The 16,866-nt window shown below is 46.4% G+C and overlaps 1 protein-coding gene across 1 annotated transcript in view; it reads right to left on the bottom strand.

The window, feature by feature from the left end:
• CLSTN2 (calsyntenin 2) overlaps window positions 1–16,866 on the bottom strand; it is a 645,554-nt gene that overhangs the window by 105,735 nt on the left and 522,953 nt on the right. Inside the window, exons 6-7 of the mRNA XM_021666625.2 lie at window positions 13,198–13,383; window positions 2,050–2,298 (exon numbers count right to left, since the gene is read on the bottom strand). Of these exons, the coding sequence (XP_021522300.2) occupies window positions 2,050–2,298; window positions 13,198–13,383 (435 nt within the window). The remainder of the gene's footprint in view (window positions 1–2,049; window positions 2,299–13,197; window positions 13,384–16,866) is intronic.

The raw sequence follows: 16,866 nt of genomic DNA, 5'->3' as shown, positions 1-16,866 counted from the left end.
AATCATCTGTGTTATCCTGGGCCAATCACTCAGGCTTCCATATTCCAGTTTCCTCATTTGTAAGCAGAAACATTTATATCTGTCTGACTTGCCTCCCTGGGGACTTGATATAGCTCAGAAAGGACTCTATGTGTGTGGCCACTTACCCTAGCTTACACTGCTTTGTAATTGTCTGCACATTCTTAAGCTGTTGAGTCATTGGGTTGCTGGCTCCTGGGTCATGACAGGAGCGCCTCACAGGGCACTGCACAGGCCACTGAACTGCGTCCCAAACCTCTGCTTTCCTGCATGAAGGTCCCAGAGAAAAATCTGCCCTTGGCACTGACTACTGCATAGACTTGTCATATAAATAGGGAAAGCCAGGCACCTCTGTTTCAGTTTCTGCATCCAGAAAATATATTAACATTTATTATAAAGATCTACTGATGTAATCCCAGCACTTTGGGAGGCCAAGGCGGGTGGATCACAAGGTCAAGAGATCGAGACCATCCTGGTCAACATGGTGAAACCCCGTCTCTACTAATACAAAAAATTAGCTGGGCATGGTGGCGCGTGCCTGTAATCCCAGCTACTCAGGAGGCTGAGGCAGGAGAATTGCCTGAACCGAGATCGCACCATTGCACTCCAACCTGGGTAACAACAGCGAAACTCCGTCTCAAAAAAAAAAAAAAAACAAAAAAACTACTGAAACAGAGAATGTAGGGTTCTTGTAGCAGTGTAATGAGGAATAAAACTGAAAATAATAATTATAATAACATCAAGTAAATTAATGGAACACCGATTTATGCATCTGATGCTACTAAGTAATGTCATACTTTATTTCATATGTATTTTCTCCATTTAGCTTATGGGGAAACTGAGGCTCAGAGAGATTAGTAACTCTTCAAAGGTCATACCTTAAGAAGTGGTCAAGCTGAGACGGGAACTTTGGCTGTCTAACATTAGAGGCCGAGCTGACAGCTTTTTCTATATTGTGTTTTTACTGTTACATCTGCTTTGGTTGTTATTGATTTTGGCTGTTTTAGCAAAAGTTGTCTTTGAAACGGGAAATTGTAGAATTATAATTAAATGCAGAGTTGTACCATTTGCATAAGATCTCGGGATGTTTGCGCATGTGTGTGGGGATGGGTGGGTGTAGGGACAAGGGCATAGGTTTGAATTCAGTTGCATCTAAGCTGACATTCCAGTTCTGATACTGACTCTGTAACTACTTGCGACAAGTTATTTAACCTCTAAGGAATGTTTTATCCTTAAAATGGCAACAACAGTAAAACTTTTATGAAATAACTAATAGAGAAGTGTGTGTGAGATATGAGCTAACACAGATCATCACGCTTCCTTTGTGCCAGGCACCGTTCTGAGTACTTCATGATTATGAAGTCCTTTAATCCTCATAAGGACCCTATGAGGTAGATATCACTATAATGCCCATTTTACAGATAGGTAAAGTGAGACACAGAAAGGCTAAACAACTTGCCAAGGTTCCCTAGCTAATAAGTGTTACGGGACTTTTAACCACCAAGCCGTGAACTGCTTGCACAGGCTCAGCATGCTGAAAAGCCTAACAAATGGTAGCTATCATTACTATATATGGCGGAGGTTTTCAAACTACTCTTCTTAATTAGCAGTACTTTATTCAAAAGATAGCCTTTGGAAATCTTACTGTATATAATAGAGTCAAGGTGGAGCTTCTTTGCTTGAAGTAGGAATAAAGATTCCTCTCTCACTCTCATCTCACTTATAGCATCCCTAAAGCACTTCTGGGAATGCTGGCGTTCTGAGGAATCATGTTTGAAAACCACCGATTCCGGCTTTTACATTCTTTGTGTCTGTCCCCCTACTTTCCCCCCTTTTCTGCTCCTGCTCTACCTCAAGTCGAGCCTGGAAAATCAGCAGCCAGACAACCAGAGACCACAATATATATTGGGAGGGTTCCTCTCAGGCTTCTGCTTTTCTTCCACATCCACCTTGGCTGTGTCATGCCCAACCAGCTGGGACAAAATGGGCAGCCACTGGGGTGGGGGTGGAAGGGCTGGGCTAGAGACTCACCGGTTTTGTCTGAGTTGCAGAGGATGGTTTCCTTCTCGGCTCTCACACCTGGGCTGGGGCCGTGTTTCATCCACATGGTGATGGTGAACTGGTCTGTCAGGTTCTTGGGCACAATCCCATCAGGGATTTTGGCGCCCTGCCTGCCGTCAAACTTGAAGATCATCTCACTGCTGTCCACCAGGAGTCCCGCAGTCCAGTTGGTGGCTGCACTAGGGGATGGCAAGAGGTCGATGATGCCAGAGGAGGCTCCTGCAGGGGATGGGGAAAGAAAGGGCAACGGGTCATTCCTAATGGGGTGGTGTACTCATCTTCTGTTTTCTCCTCCTGAGTCAAGATGAACTCATCAGTGTACTTACTCAGAGAGTTCTGTGCCTAGCTCTGAGCTATGAGACTTAGGAAAAGAAATGCCAAATGCGATCCCAGCCCCTGAGTTATTTATGTTTTTTTGGCGGGGAGGCATCAGTAAGTTACAGACAAAAGTGGTGCATGTGGCAAGATAGGATGCAAGAAAGACGTGTTGGAGGAACTCAGGAAGTTGCAAGAACCCCTGGGGCTCTTACTAGCAGGGAGGGTTGCTGGAGAAGGCCAGGATTTGATTTGGGTGGATGGATTTGCTCACACACCTATCCATCTGTTAACCTGCCAGCCATCTATTCAGCACTAACCATGTGCCAAGTCCCCTGCGAGGTGCTGGCTCTATGAAGGTGAATCAGACACAGTCCCTGACACAGAGGAGCTCAGAGCCAGTAAGTTGACAAGATGTGATCAGGTCTGTGATTGGGGAAAGTTCTAGATCCTGATCCCATGAGAAGGAGCATGAGGCACTCGCTACACTTTTTTACAACTATTTGTTGAGGCCAAATGATGCAGCGGTTGTGAACACAGGTTTTGAAGTCAGCAAAACTTGAATTTGATACCTGGTAGCAAAATTTGCTAGCTCTGTGACTGTGAGCAAGCCAGCTGACCTTTCTGACTCTGTTTCCTCTTTCCAGTGAGTTATGAGGCTGAATGAGATAATGCGTTAGAGCTTGCAGTAGCATGCTCACTGCATGGCAAAGGTTCACTCAGTGTTAGCTATCATGTTATCGTCGTCATTATATTATTTCTGCTGCTACTATAATAGTACTCAGGCTAAGGCACGAAGACTTAATCTGAGGTGGCAGGAGTGCCATGGGCAGGTTTGTTTTAGAAGAATCGCCAATTTTATGGAGGGAAGGTCTGAGGTTAGAGGGGACGACTGGATGACCTGCCTGCCAGAGAAGACTGGATTGTCCTGTTGGGTGGGTCTGGGGCCTCTGGTGACTCTCCAGAGCCTCAAATGCAGAATTCTTTGCATCCTTCTATTCCATACACAACAGGGCTCAGGCACTAGGGAAAGGAGGGCCAGGAACTTGCAGTCATTTTCAAATAATAAGAGCCAGGGTGTCTAAAGCGTGACCTGTGTTGGGTGGGCAGGGGCAGAGGGCCTCTTTCCTGGTATGGAACTGACCAGTCAGTCATAAACTCTGATGGGTTTAATGGACAGTGGTTGTATGCATTACCTGCCAATTGCCCAGCCTTTGGATTTTTGACTTTTGTATATCAGAGCTTCATCTTATATAGGGTTTGGGTTCCAAAGTCAGCCACTACAAAAAAAATCTCCCACCATTAAAATGACCCTTTGAAGATCCCTCAAGGAAGGTGGCATGCTGGAAATCAGTTTACTTGTTTGTAAATGTTCAGCCCAGCCAGTTTTCCCTCCATCTGCAGAGGAGATCATCAGGTCTACATCCAATGGCTAGTAATAAAAGGTTAGGCTATGTGAAGAGCATGCATCCTTGGAGCCCAGCACATGCTCTGCTTATCACCAGGAGAGGTTCACTCTGGGAGAGGCTTCTGGAACTGTAGTGTCTGTGAAGGCGGAGATTAAAATCTCCCAATTCATGTTCATGCTGTAGCTTGTACATATCAAAGAGAAGTGTGGGCAGAGCTGACAGCATTATTTACATGAGTAGTTCCTAAAGATTTTGCCTGTTACTGTACCTGACACATAGTAGGCACTCAGTTAATATTTATAATTGCCTTTCCTCCCACTCAGTGCTCTCACGAGATGCTCCTGGCAATTCATCCAGTGCTCGAGTGAGCCATCCACGCCCCACACCTCTCATCACACTTATCTGTTCTCATCCCCTGCTGCTAACTTCTTAATTGATATCCATGTCACTTATGTGATAAACTAACCTACACAAATGTTTTAATGACCAATAAAGTCTTTGCTATCCTTTAATACCACCCTCCACAGATATTTCTAAGGAAGACACCTATCAAGATGGTAGCAGGTAGAGATTTGTGAGTAGGAGATACATGTTTTTTTTGGGAAAGAGCATTTTCCTAGTACCCCTGGAATAACACAACATGGCAATAGCTTCTTTGACCTATTAAGTTGGGTCTGATACTAAAATTTGTCCAGTGTGAAGACAGCTGGTGAAGGGGCTACACACAAAGCATGTTGGTTCCTGAAACCCAGGGAAGCCAGAAAGGTGCAGGCTGAGCACTCCAGGTTCCTGACTTCTAGCTCAAGCCAATGGCACCACTATCTAGCAGGGCCTGGTGCAGAGGTGTGCGTGTGGTAGCTGCAGAGGCCAGCTTTGCCATCACGTGGAGCAGCGAGGCCTCCACACAGGGGAAGCAGGGTGGGGTCTAGGAGGGCTTGAAACTCTACCACAGAGTGTCCTTTTTTTGACTAAGGACATTGCTGTTCCTATAGAATTCACACTGCAATTAATACCTTAGACTAGTGAAGAAATTGATTGTGAATTTCCCTCCAAACAGGTTTGGATATAGAGAAGTATACAGCAGAGAGCAGCATGCATGGGGTGATGGGGGATGCCATCAAGGGAAGGTTGGAAGACCAAACTGGTTACAAAATAAACCCAGCGCTAATCAGAGTTATTCTATAGCTATATCCAACATTTACATAACCTTATTTTATTTTATTTATTTATTTATTTTTGAGACAGAGTCTTGCTCCGTCACCTAGACTGGAGTGCAGTGGCATGATCTTGGCTCACTGAAACCTCCGCCTCCTGGGTTCAAGTAATTCTCGTGCCTCAGCCTCCTGAGTAGCTGGGATTACAGGTTTGTGTCACCATGTCCGGGTTGTATTTTTAGTCGAGATGGGGTTTCACCATGTTGGCCAGGTTGGTCTCGAACTCCTGACCTCAGATGATCCAACTGCCTTGGCCTCCCAAAGTGCTGGGATTACAGGCATGAGCCACCATGCCCAGCCTACATTACCTTATTTTTTATAGCTACATAACTTTACTGTTTTCCTATGAACTTTTTACTGGGCATGGAATGGGTGCCAGGCCTGAATTAAGAGCCTTATATGTGTTTTCTTAGTTACTCATCTGTGAGGTGAATATCGTTAAGATTCCAGGTTACAGATAAAAAGCCCTAGGCAGAGTGAGCCCAGGATGGCAACCAGCTAGTGAGCAGACCCATCACCGGGACTTCCCAGCTCCAAAGCCCACGCTCCCCGCTGCACCTCCTCAGTGGACCTAGAGGGAGATCTTGTAACTTTCTGCTTATTTTGCAAACATGTAAACTGAGGCCCACAGAGGAGAAACATCTGAACTAAAATCACACAGTAATAGCTGGCTAGAAGCAGGCCCAGCTCTCAGACACTCAGTTAGTGTTCTTTCTACCACACAGTAGTGTTTAGGGGGCCAATCTTATGAACTGCCAAGCACAGCCTAGTCACACGGGACTCCACTTCCCTGCACAGGCCACTGCTCTGGCAGAGGGGCACATTGAGGACGGATGACCTGGCAAAGCCATAATGTGGGTCTCCTTTGTCTTCCCTGCTGAGGGGGAGTGGCAGGCCACCCTCCCTAACCCACAGATGTTGCCTGCCAGAAACCATCAAGCTGCATTTAACCAGATGGTGCAGACTTCCACAAACTTAACAGATTGTATTTCATTTTTTGGTACACTTAAACAAACTGAGAAGATTTACTTTCTCCAAGGTTTTTCTGTCTCTCTTCTCCCCAGGGATCCCTTGGGAAGGCAGTGGGTAAATAGAATGCATCACTTGCAGAGATGATACAGCACTGTCTACACATCAGGGTGTATTTAAGATGCTGCTTTGGAATCCTCCGTGAAGGTCCCTGGGGCCCCCAGGCTGCTGAGGATTCACACTGGTCTTGTGCACAGCAGCTGCAGCTTGAGTGCTAGGGGATTGAAACCAGGGATGAAGTCTGATTTGAGGTCCCTGGGCCCTAGCAGGATGGGGAAGCCACTCTAAGCCAGAAAATAGATACAGACAAGATGAATGAGGCAGATTTCAGGGCACCCTGTGGTACAGGAGCCCAAATGGGGCCTAGGAATGGCAGTCACTGTCTGAACTTCTTAACTGATGAATTTGCATTCTGCTCTGGATGGCCTTGGTGAGGCCAGAGGGTCCTTAGCACTTCAAGGGGCCTGTGGCAAGGGTGACTGACACAGGGCCACCAGTCATGCCTCCTCAGGGTCCACCCCTGACCATGGGAAGGGGAAGGGACAGGTGGGGAATCTCAGGGAGAGGATCCAGTGTAATCAAGGACACAGGCCTCACTCTGTAGGATATTCTCACAATTGGCAATATCAACTCCATATTATGCTAATAGATGTTTATATAATATCTAAGTTATGCCAGGCACTGCCATGAGAATGCAGCAATGAACCCATCAGCAGCGGCTCTACCTTTAGGGATGCAATGAAAGTCTTATATTTTCTGAAGGAAGCAGTTTGGTAGGTAGATGAGTTCAGTGATACAGAATCTCTGGCAAAGCCAGGGAGGTCCTCTTGACAAGTGCCGTATGGACTGCCGGGACTTCGTGGTGGTAGAATGTATTCTATTCACAACACAAATCTCTGACCTGCTGATACCAGCTTGGCCATGAGACTTGCTCTGATGGATGAAATACGTGTGCATGTGACATATGTCATATCAGAGCAGAAGCCTTAAGAGCTTGTCTGTTGTTCGCCATGCATCTTTTCCGTCTATCAGGAAATCAACAATGTTTTATATCAAAGCTGTTCCATTTTTCCTGGATCCTGGTGGGGAGCTAACATGGCACATAGCCACAGCCAATCCAAGGACATGTGGTAGGAATGATAAATAAACCTTTGTTATTTTAAGACAGTGAAAGTTTGCAGTCATTTGTTACTACACCGTAACCTGTCTTACCCTGACTGATAATCCACATCCGTGATTGTCATTGGCAGTTAAAATTCCCATTTTTCCATCCGTATACCTTAAGCATAGGCACCAAGGACTTTCAGGAGCTCACACACTACTGATATCATTTAATAGACACAATAAAACTCTCATTTTGCCTCTAGAATCCTAGACAAGAGGGGTTCCTCCAAGGCCCTGGAATCAGAAACTTGGATTGCTAGGTGAAGCAAACTGGGCTTGGCTTTGCCTGGGTGGTTGGCCAGGATCCTGAGTGAGAGCCATGGATACTGAGTTGCTTTCCAGCTTGGTGTGTTTTTGCCACTGCAGCAAAAACCTCCTCCCAAACATAGTGGGCCCTGTTGTATGGTAGCTGCCTAAATGACCTGCAAGAAATAAGCATAAGAAAGAAGCTCACTGCTCACTGTCAGCATCCATGAGTTAGCCTGTGCAGCCCTCTGCTGCTGTCTGATTAGGGATCGAATCACACTTCCAACAGGTGTTCACCTATTTTGCTTAAAGAGGCCCACTCGTCTCTCTGAGAATGGAGGCACTGGCTATGACTAGGAGACTGACACTGTCACGCCGGGAAGCTCCAGCTCTTTAGCAGTGTCACAGAGAGACACATCACGGCTTCCTATAGTTGGGCTATTGTGAGGGTATAAAAGGCTCTGACGGTGGTTATTAGTGAGAACAAGTTCTGTTGAGCTGCAAGGTGTACTAGAAAACCATGGACGTTTGTAGCTCCTAAAAATTGCATTATAATTTTTTTAATATGTCTGTCTTCCCCAGAAGACTAAAGTTAAAAAAATTTAAATCAACATATAATAATTGTACATATTTATGGGGTACAATGCAATATTTAGATACATGTATACCTTGTGTAATAATCAATTCAGGATAATTAGCAAATCTACCTCTCAGATATTTATAACTCCTTTGGGGTGAGAACATTCAAACTCCTTTCTTCTAGCTATTTTGAAATGTACAGTAGAGTATTATTAACTACAGTTGTCCTACTGTGCAATACAACACTAGAAACACGTGGTCTTTTAATCTCTATATTATTTGAAGAGTTAGCACAGCAGCTGAATACTCAACAGATATTTGTTGAATTAACAAATATGTGCAGAAGTGAATAAATGAATGAGCCCTCTACAAAAGTCTCCTGGGCTCACAAGTATGTAAATCCTGAGAACACCTTAAGGTCTGGTCATGTGCACTGCTCTGACAGATGAGCCACGTGGTTTATATGTGCAGAAGTGAATAAATGAATAAGCCCTCTACAAAAGTCTCCTGGGCTCACAAGTATGTAAATCCTGAGAACACCTTAAGGTCTGGTCATGTGCACTGCTCTGAGAGATGAGCCACGTGGTTTTTGTAGCATCCTCTCACGCCATGGCCTTTTGTTCAACAGGACCTGCCCTCACCGTTCTTTATTCCATACAGCACAGCAGGAGGTACCGACCAGCAGCCAGGAGGCCATGGTCCCTGTGAGGAACCAGCATGGTTCCTGGACTCAGTGCCACCAGGGCATATGCACCACGGACTACTTTCCTGTAATATGTAGTGATGTAGGGCCATCAAAGTGGACCTTTTCTTGTGCTGTTGTTAATGTCAAATTTAATTTGGCCAAGAGGTCTCACTGAAGGCTTCGCTGTCATCTCATACTCAAGACAGTTCCGTGACACGCACCTCTGGAAGGCCTGGTGTTGAGATGGCAGGGTCCTTCATGTGGATCTGTGAATTCAGAGGAAGTGATAAGCAGTTGGCCCAGCTTCTCTAAGAAGCCGGGCTTCATGTAGAGCCAGGGAAGGTGGAGGCTGCTTAAGTTCCATCTGGCCTCACAAACTAAAGGGGACACAGAGGTTCAGGGCTCTCCATTGTTTTTGTCCAAAGCAGAATGGCAGTGTCTCCCTGCATAAATCTGTGAAGCAATATGCCTGACATCCAATGCTTCCCTAGGCCCAAAGAAGCATTTCAAGTGCTGCTGCATCTGCTCAGGCACCTCCCGACAGCAGGCTTCACACCAGCTATTGTCCAGCTCCCTCGTAAACCAGATTCCCTTGCTGCTCCTGATGGGGCCGACACTACAGGAGGAGGAAGCAGTGGGCAATGTCCAGATTTCCATGATGACACTCTGAGGAGATATCCATGGCTAGGTTACTGCATGACTACAGCGCCACAGAGGAGACTCCAGAACTCAAACTGCCGTGGTAGCTCCACAGACGGACTCCTGGTGTGCATAGAGGGCAGGCAAATGCTAACTGGAGGGAAGGCTTTGGAGGGGTGAGGGAGAGAGACCATCCTAGTGGGAGGAGAAGGTGAGTGAAGGCTTATGGATGAGAAGGAACCAGACAGAGGGACCAGAGCAGATGCTCTGACCAAGCAGAGGAAGAACATCAGGGCGAAATGTGCAGCAGTCACGGATCAGCAGGGTGGAGGCTGACCCTTGGGAGGATGGAGAATCAGGCTAGAATGTGGCGCCCACACCTGGGTATTCCACAGGCAACTGCCACCGTTGTGCCCTAGATCCGCCCTTGCTCCTGGATTCCTAGCTCTGGTTGGCAGCATCCTCATCCGGTTAGACACCCACACAAGAGCCTTCTTAGACTCCTCCTTTCTCACTCCTGACAGCTAATCAATCATCGAATCTTGCTGATTTTGACTCCAAAGTCTGTCTTAAATTCATCCTTACTGCCACTCACCTGGTTCAGAACTCATTATCTCTTCCTTAGGCCATGGCTATAATACCCTAATTGGTCTCCCTGTTTCCATCCAAAGTCAATAAAGATTTGTAGGCTGAAAAATGCACGAATAATGAGGCTTAAATGGTCATGGCAGCTCCCTAGTTGGGAAGCCCAGAAAGCAGCTTATCTTCCCTCCACTGAAGGGATATAGAAACTTGTCTCCGGAACGGAAGGTACCGTACAGGAGTCAAGCATTACCACCCAGCTTCCATTTTACAAGTGATCCAGCCTATACTTCCCTTACAGTTGCAGAGAACGTGCTTCCCTACATGGAAGCTGACCCCAGGATTGGATTTGCATCCGGGCCTCACTCGTTTGCTTTTGCCCATTTTATCTGAGCTCTCCTCCAGTGTAGTTCAAAAGCCAGGCTTCTAATGTGGAGTTGGGACTGACCCTGCCCAGCAGAGTTATTAGGACAGGATTCCCATAAGTGTGGGGTTGGGGGCACAGTGCTATGGAGAGCACAGACTTCTCTCCTTCAAAGGGAAGCTCCCAGCACCAAATAAGGCCGCACCTTGCGGGGAAACTGCCTTGCTGGCTGAATTAACCTGCCCTTCTGCAGGTTGGCAGCACAGATGGAATGAGCTGTGTTAACATACTAGATGCAATTTTGTTCTAAAATTTCTTCCTTCAGAAAATTCTTCTCACACTCCATATCGCCCCATCTCTCCCCAGCAACATTCAAAGTCAAATCACAAGTGGATGCCCTTGGGCCCATCTGATCTTTAACAATCTGATCCCATCATCTCCTCCTAACCTGGAGGAGTTTGGGAAATGACGCTAACCTACAGTGGCCTGCGGTTGAGTTCACTTATAATTCAGGTGCGTGGGGAGCAAAACGGGGTATTCCTTCAAAGTAAGATGTCATCTTAGACGGCTTCTCTGCCCACAGAGTGGAGGACAGGACTGGAGGCAGTTTTCTGAATACTGCAGATCCCTTATAACCATTTTTGCAAGAGCTGTGTGGAATATTGAAGTTGTGGTGATTTTCAGATCTACTGCATCATTCTGGAGAGCTCTGCAGTCCCACAGGCCTTCCCTGCCAGCCAGGTGACAAGATAAATGGACCATGACAATACCAAGCAGGGTTTATTTCACATTCAGTTCTAAATAGTTTTACTTGGTTCCTTGTGTTAGAACAGTGTGGATGAAGGGGTGTGTGTGTGTGGTTGTGTGTATCTGTGTATATGTGCGTGTGTGAGTGTGTGAGTGTGTATGTGTGTGTGTGTGTATGAAAGTTGAGGGAGAAAACCTGCCCCCAAAATAGTGGAGAGGCCCGCCGTGGGAGACGGCAGGCTAGACTGTGCATTCACAGCCTCCCTTTCTTTTGGAGGAGATGCAGTTACCTCCAAATACAAGCCCAGTAAAAGAGTAAGCCCTTTCCTAAGCCCCCCAAACACAGCTGGAGAGTCCAGTGTGAGTTCCTGAGTATTTTGGGAGAGAAGGAAGAAATGAACTATGTGCAGGAGGAGGGGAGAATGAGGCCCATCGACATGCCAGCAGTCTGACTTACGACGCACACGAGGTGCTTCTCGCCTTGTGAGATGCTCTTTCTCTCATTCCACAGGCTCCCCTGAGAGATTTACATTCTGGCTCCAGAGGCCTGGATGGATAGCCTTAGTGGATACTGAGCTAAGACGCCCATCATTCAGACAGACTTACTTTCCAGTTCTGGCTCTGTTGCTTTCTATCTGTGAGACCTTAGACAAGTCATTTTCACTCTCTGGCGTTCAAATTTTTCATCTCTAAAATGGGATGGCTGACATCCTCCCCATGGCGAAGATGGGAGAACTGAGTAAAATAATGCATGTGAAGAGGCTGGCAGGGCATGTACAGCAGGTGCTCAGGGAAGCTGGCTTTCCTCCATATCCACCTTTCACAGCACCCCTCCGTCAGTTCTGTTTCTTCACTCCTGCCCTGCCTGCTATCTTGTGGGGCCATCTCACAGCCAAATGACAACAAGCCCTCTTTGTCCCTCATAAGTGAATATCTTCCCTTGCCCACCTTCACCCTTACCCCAAGCTCTTCTCTGCTGTGGGCAGCCAGGCTCAGCTTCATGGGCATGTGACCTTGTTCCGAGGGGGAATGACTATGTGACAGAGCTGAATTTCTCCCCTGTTCTAACTTTGCTTCTCTTTAACAAACAGAATGCCTGTGATAAAATGTTCCCTTTGCAACCAGACCAGTTGAGACTGGTACATAGAACTAAGATCATCCACCAAACGACTTCAAAAAGACCTCCGGCTTCATGATAATCTCATTTCCATGCTAAATGATACTTCCACCAGCACCATGACGGTTGACAATTGCCGTGACAATGACTGGAAGAAGCTGTAAAATGACAAGAAGGGAGGCAGTATTGCTGGTCCAGGAGGTTCACCACCCATTTCTGGAAAAGACATGAATATGCTTCCCTTTGCTTTTAATGCCAATTCCTTCATTAGGGAAAGCCTATATCTTAAGCTCCTCACCCTCACTCGTTGGCCATGCTCCTGCTTCTCAATTCCACGGCCATTGAATAAAGCCTGCACTGCTGGACACTCACTTTTGGTTTGGGGTACTGGCTTTGTGATACTGAATAGGGACAGAGTCCATCTTTGGCGAGACCGGCTTTGTCAGTAACAACCCAAGTAGTCATATAGGGCCCAATGCTTAGTTGTGTATGCTTGGTTTAATGCTTTGCTGTCTCTGCTTGAAAACTCTTGTTAATTTTTGAACAAGAGCCCCAAATTTTCATTTGCCTTGGGCCTCCCAAATTATATACCTGGTGCTTTGGGGAGGGGACCAATCTCTTCCCAGCTGACTGACACTACTAACTCTACGTACTGGGTGTGGTCTGGTAGCTCTTTCTAAACAGTGGGGCAGAAAGGAACTCGTATCTCTTTGAGCCCTGTCCTAGGTGCTCTTGAACACATTGTGCCATTCAATCTCTGTGTTACCAAAGAAGAACAGTCTTTGCTTTACCATGTCACTTGCCCAAAGCTACATAACTAATGCATGGAGTCTGAGTCAGGAGTCTAGTGCCAAAGGCGGGGCCTTCCTACACTCCTGCCATAAGTAAATTTAAAGTCCATCCAGGAGTTACATAGACTGATTCCGGGGTGGAGAGTTGATTCTTTGCTAAGATAATAAGATGTGCTTTTTTGGTACACATCATTTAAAAGCAATTAATTAAAAAAATCCCCAAAGGGAAAAACCTACCACATAACTTCTGAAGGGATTTCTCAGAGTAGGTCTCCCGGTCACAGCCCTTCCCAATGTAATTAGTCTGCAGCTCTGCGACGATCTGGAGGGAAGACACGGCTCCGTCGCACGTCTCCAGGCGGATGCTGGGGAACAGGGGCATGCTCCCAGAGCCAGGCTGGTACTCAATCCTTTTGGTCCAGTCTAAATAAACAAGGAAAGGATTAAAAGTAAATCAGGAGCAGTCAGTTCTGCTGGAACGTTTCTTTTGGAAATGTGAATTTGTTTCAATGAATTATTTGCCCCCACAAATATATTAGATATCAGGGAACAATTTGAGAACAATGGGAGTTTTACATTTGCTTATGCAAGACTTCCTCCCTGAGAAATACTAGGCTTATACAGAAAACTGCACCTGGCTGCACTGAGCCACATAGGAATACACAGAACATGCACATGCACACGCACACTCACATGCACGTGCACACAACACAGATGCGGTCACACCCTCAAACGTATACTAGCTACTCAGTTCACCATGTGTTATGAGGTTAGAGCCACACGCGTCCTGGCCTGCAGTTACAACTTTTCATTCATTTCCCAGATACTCCTTCGAGGACAACACACCAGAGGCAACCCCCACCAACCCCCAATTTTTTTTTTTTTTTTTTAGTATCTCAAAATTTATTTATTTTTTTAACTTTTGGTTTAGGTTTAGGTGTACATGTGCAGGTTTGTTATATAGGTAAATTTGTGTCATGGGGGTTTGAAGAACAGATTATTTCAGTACCTGGGAGAGGCAGCCCTTCTTACATTCATTTCACAGGCAAACATCAGGTGTCTTAAAGGTAAGGTGCCACACTTATTGTAGTACTTCTGTAATACTGTGCTAATGTTTTCTTTCTTTCTTTTTTTTTAATGTGCCATTGATGACATTTTTTAGTGTTGTGCCTCTCACCCCATTTTCCAACTTTGCCTCACATGGTCATTTTTAGGAAGGCATGTGTCTTGTTATAAAACAAAAGCAAGCATGGTTGTTCAAGGATTTCCTGAGGTCACGAAGTAGGGCAAAAGGAATCTCAGACATTCAGAACTATGACTCACTGAAGTACGTCTCATGGTCTTGTCACTGCTTTTTAGTGAAAAAATAATTTGGAGATGATAAAACATGAGAGAGGAACAAAATCACAATTAAAACGGCACCTTGCAAGAACAGAGCGCTCAACACATACAACCGCTGTGACAGCGTGTACACAGGAACTGACTGATGTGATAACAGCAGCACCTGAAAGTCAGAGCGGACTCAAGGCAGGCTCCCAGTGACCGATGACGTGTGTTTGCCCACCACAGCGGGCATCCCACGCTCTGCGAGGACACATGTCTGGGACGGCTGCGCAGCCATCCTCAGCCAGACTTGTGCAGAAGAGTGATTCTGAGTCATCAAGCAATGTGAGTTATGGGTGCTATTAGTTTACTAATCCCAAATGTTTGTCACGTAGAACATTGCTAGATGATATCTCTTTGCCGAAGTAGAAATAAAAATCTATAAAGTTGCCTGACCTCACCCATGAGAAACTCAGAACGTCCTGCATGGTGGGACCCGGGGTCGGGCTGCAGTTACCAGAAGACTCCTCTGTTCCCAGTGGGCCACTGGCGCCACCATGGTGATACCAGTACATTGGAGGAGGCTGGGCCTCGGGGCTAGCCAGATGGCTCTGTTCACTGAGCAACAATTTGTTCAGGGTTTGTTTCTATGTGCCAGACTCTGCTTGGAGTACAAAGGGTACAGCAGTGAACAAGTCAGGAGCCTAGGGAGAGAGGCAGGTGATGAATAAGCCCATGCTGCTCTAGCAGAGAGGAGTAAATGCTATGAAAAGAAAAGTCAGTGATAAAGAGGGGCTCCTTTAGCTTGAGAGTTCACCTCTGTGCTGAGGCCGGAACATCAAGGGCAAATGCACTGGGAGAAGGCCCAGGGAAGCATGTGTGAAGCAGACACAGCAGTAAATCTTGCTTGGCTTTGTAAGGTCAGGAAGTCCTCGCAGGTTGCTGAAGGTCTCTAAGCCTCAGGCATCTCATCAAGAAAATGGGGAGCACAGCACTGACCTTATAGTACTGAGGTAAGGACTGAGTATGAAAATGTGTGAATAACATGGATAGGGGCCTGATCAACGTTGTTCCCTGGCGAGGAAGAAGACAACTCCCCCCTACCCCGCCCCCCACATCGCAGCTCTGACACATCTCAGATCCTTTGAAATCTGAGTTTAGCTCTGAGCCCCCATGGTCACCAGCTGTCCTTTAGGGATTTTTTTTTTTTCAGAGTGTGTCAGAAGTAGAGATAGCACATTACAGTTGTGAAATTCATCCCTAGGGTACTTACGATGAGAGGATATTTGGATGAGAGTGACTAATTTTAAAGGAGAATATCCCTAATTATTTGTCATTTAATTTCCTCACGGTCTTTAGGAGCTGTGTCTGGATTGGCCCATCCTCTCCCAGAGGATGAGATCGTGAAGGTGCTGCAGCCCATTCTCCAAATGCCACAAGTGCAATCCTAAGGACAAACCACTAGACCAAAAGGTGGCTTTTTGTCTGGTGTATCTTGTCATAGTGCTATAAGAAGCCATCCATACACATGGCCAGCTGCGTAGTATCCTAGATACAAAATGTTTCATGCCACTGTGTATTTGATTGTGCTGTTTCTCCTACTTGGGGTTCCCTTTCTATCACCATCCCTCTTGCCATCTCCTCCATGCAGCCTTCTGGGATTTCTCCAATCGAGGTAGATGTCCTCTCTCCTCCATGCTTCTACAGTATTTTCAACATTAGACTACAGCATTAGACTCCAAGCTTCATGGTGCCTCTGAGACCCCATGGTGCTAGTCAGTGCCTGGCACAGAGAAGATGCTCATGTCTGAGTGTGGTGGCTCATTCCTGTAACCCCAGCACTTTGGGAGGCTGAGGTGGGTGGATCACCTGAGGTCAGAAGTTGGAGACAAGCCTGGCTAAGATGGCAAAACCCTGTCTCTACTAAAAAAAAAAAAAAAAAAAAAAAAAAATTAGCCAGGTGTGGTGGTGGGCGCCTGTAATCCCAGCTACTTGGGAGACTGAGGCAGGAGAACTGCTTGAACCCAGGAGGCAGAGGTTGCAGTAAGCCGAGATCGTGCCCTTCACTACAGCCTGGGTGACAGAGACTTCATCTCAAAAAAAAACAAAAAACAAAAAACAAAAACGATACTCACTAGTGGTAGAAACTGTGACAGAATCCTACAGGCTATCTTTTGACAGGAAATATTTGCTGGGTGGATCTGGGGAGCCCCAGGCAGGTAACCCTGCTTGCTGCCTCAGTAGTACTTCTTGAACTGCAGACAAAATCCATGACTTGTTTGCAGCTTCTCTGGAACTGACCCCATCTGCCTGCATCTTCACCCTGCTGAACTATCTATCCCTTCTCTACATAGAACCATCTATCTCTCCTCTCCCCCCAAACCCTCCATATACTCCCCCTTTCTGTAAATTAAAAATGGAGAAAGCAGTTTTATGCTGGGAATGGGAGTTTGGTGTGCACCCCACAGAACCAGTCTTGAGGTTCTCCTCCTTCTGCTAGTGTAGGAGAGCCCTCCCACAATACCTCCCCTCTGGTCACGGTCTCTGGAGGTCTCTTTTCTGGAGAAACCCATGACACCCTCC

This window comes from Aotus nancymaae, unplaced genomic scaffold, assembly GCF_030222135.1.
Source record: "Aotus nancymaae isolate 86718 unplaced genomic scaffold, 86718_ANA_hifiasm-v0.15.2.pri h1tg000019l, whole genome shotgun sequence".
Taxonomy (NCBI): domain Eukaryota; kingdom Metazoa; phylum Chordata; class Mammalia; order Primates; family Aotidae; genus Aotus; species Aotus nancymaae.
Note: the sequence above shows the minus strand (reverse complement) of the source record. Positions and strands in the feature narration are given on the sequence as shown.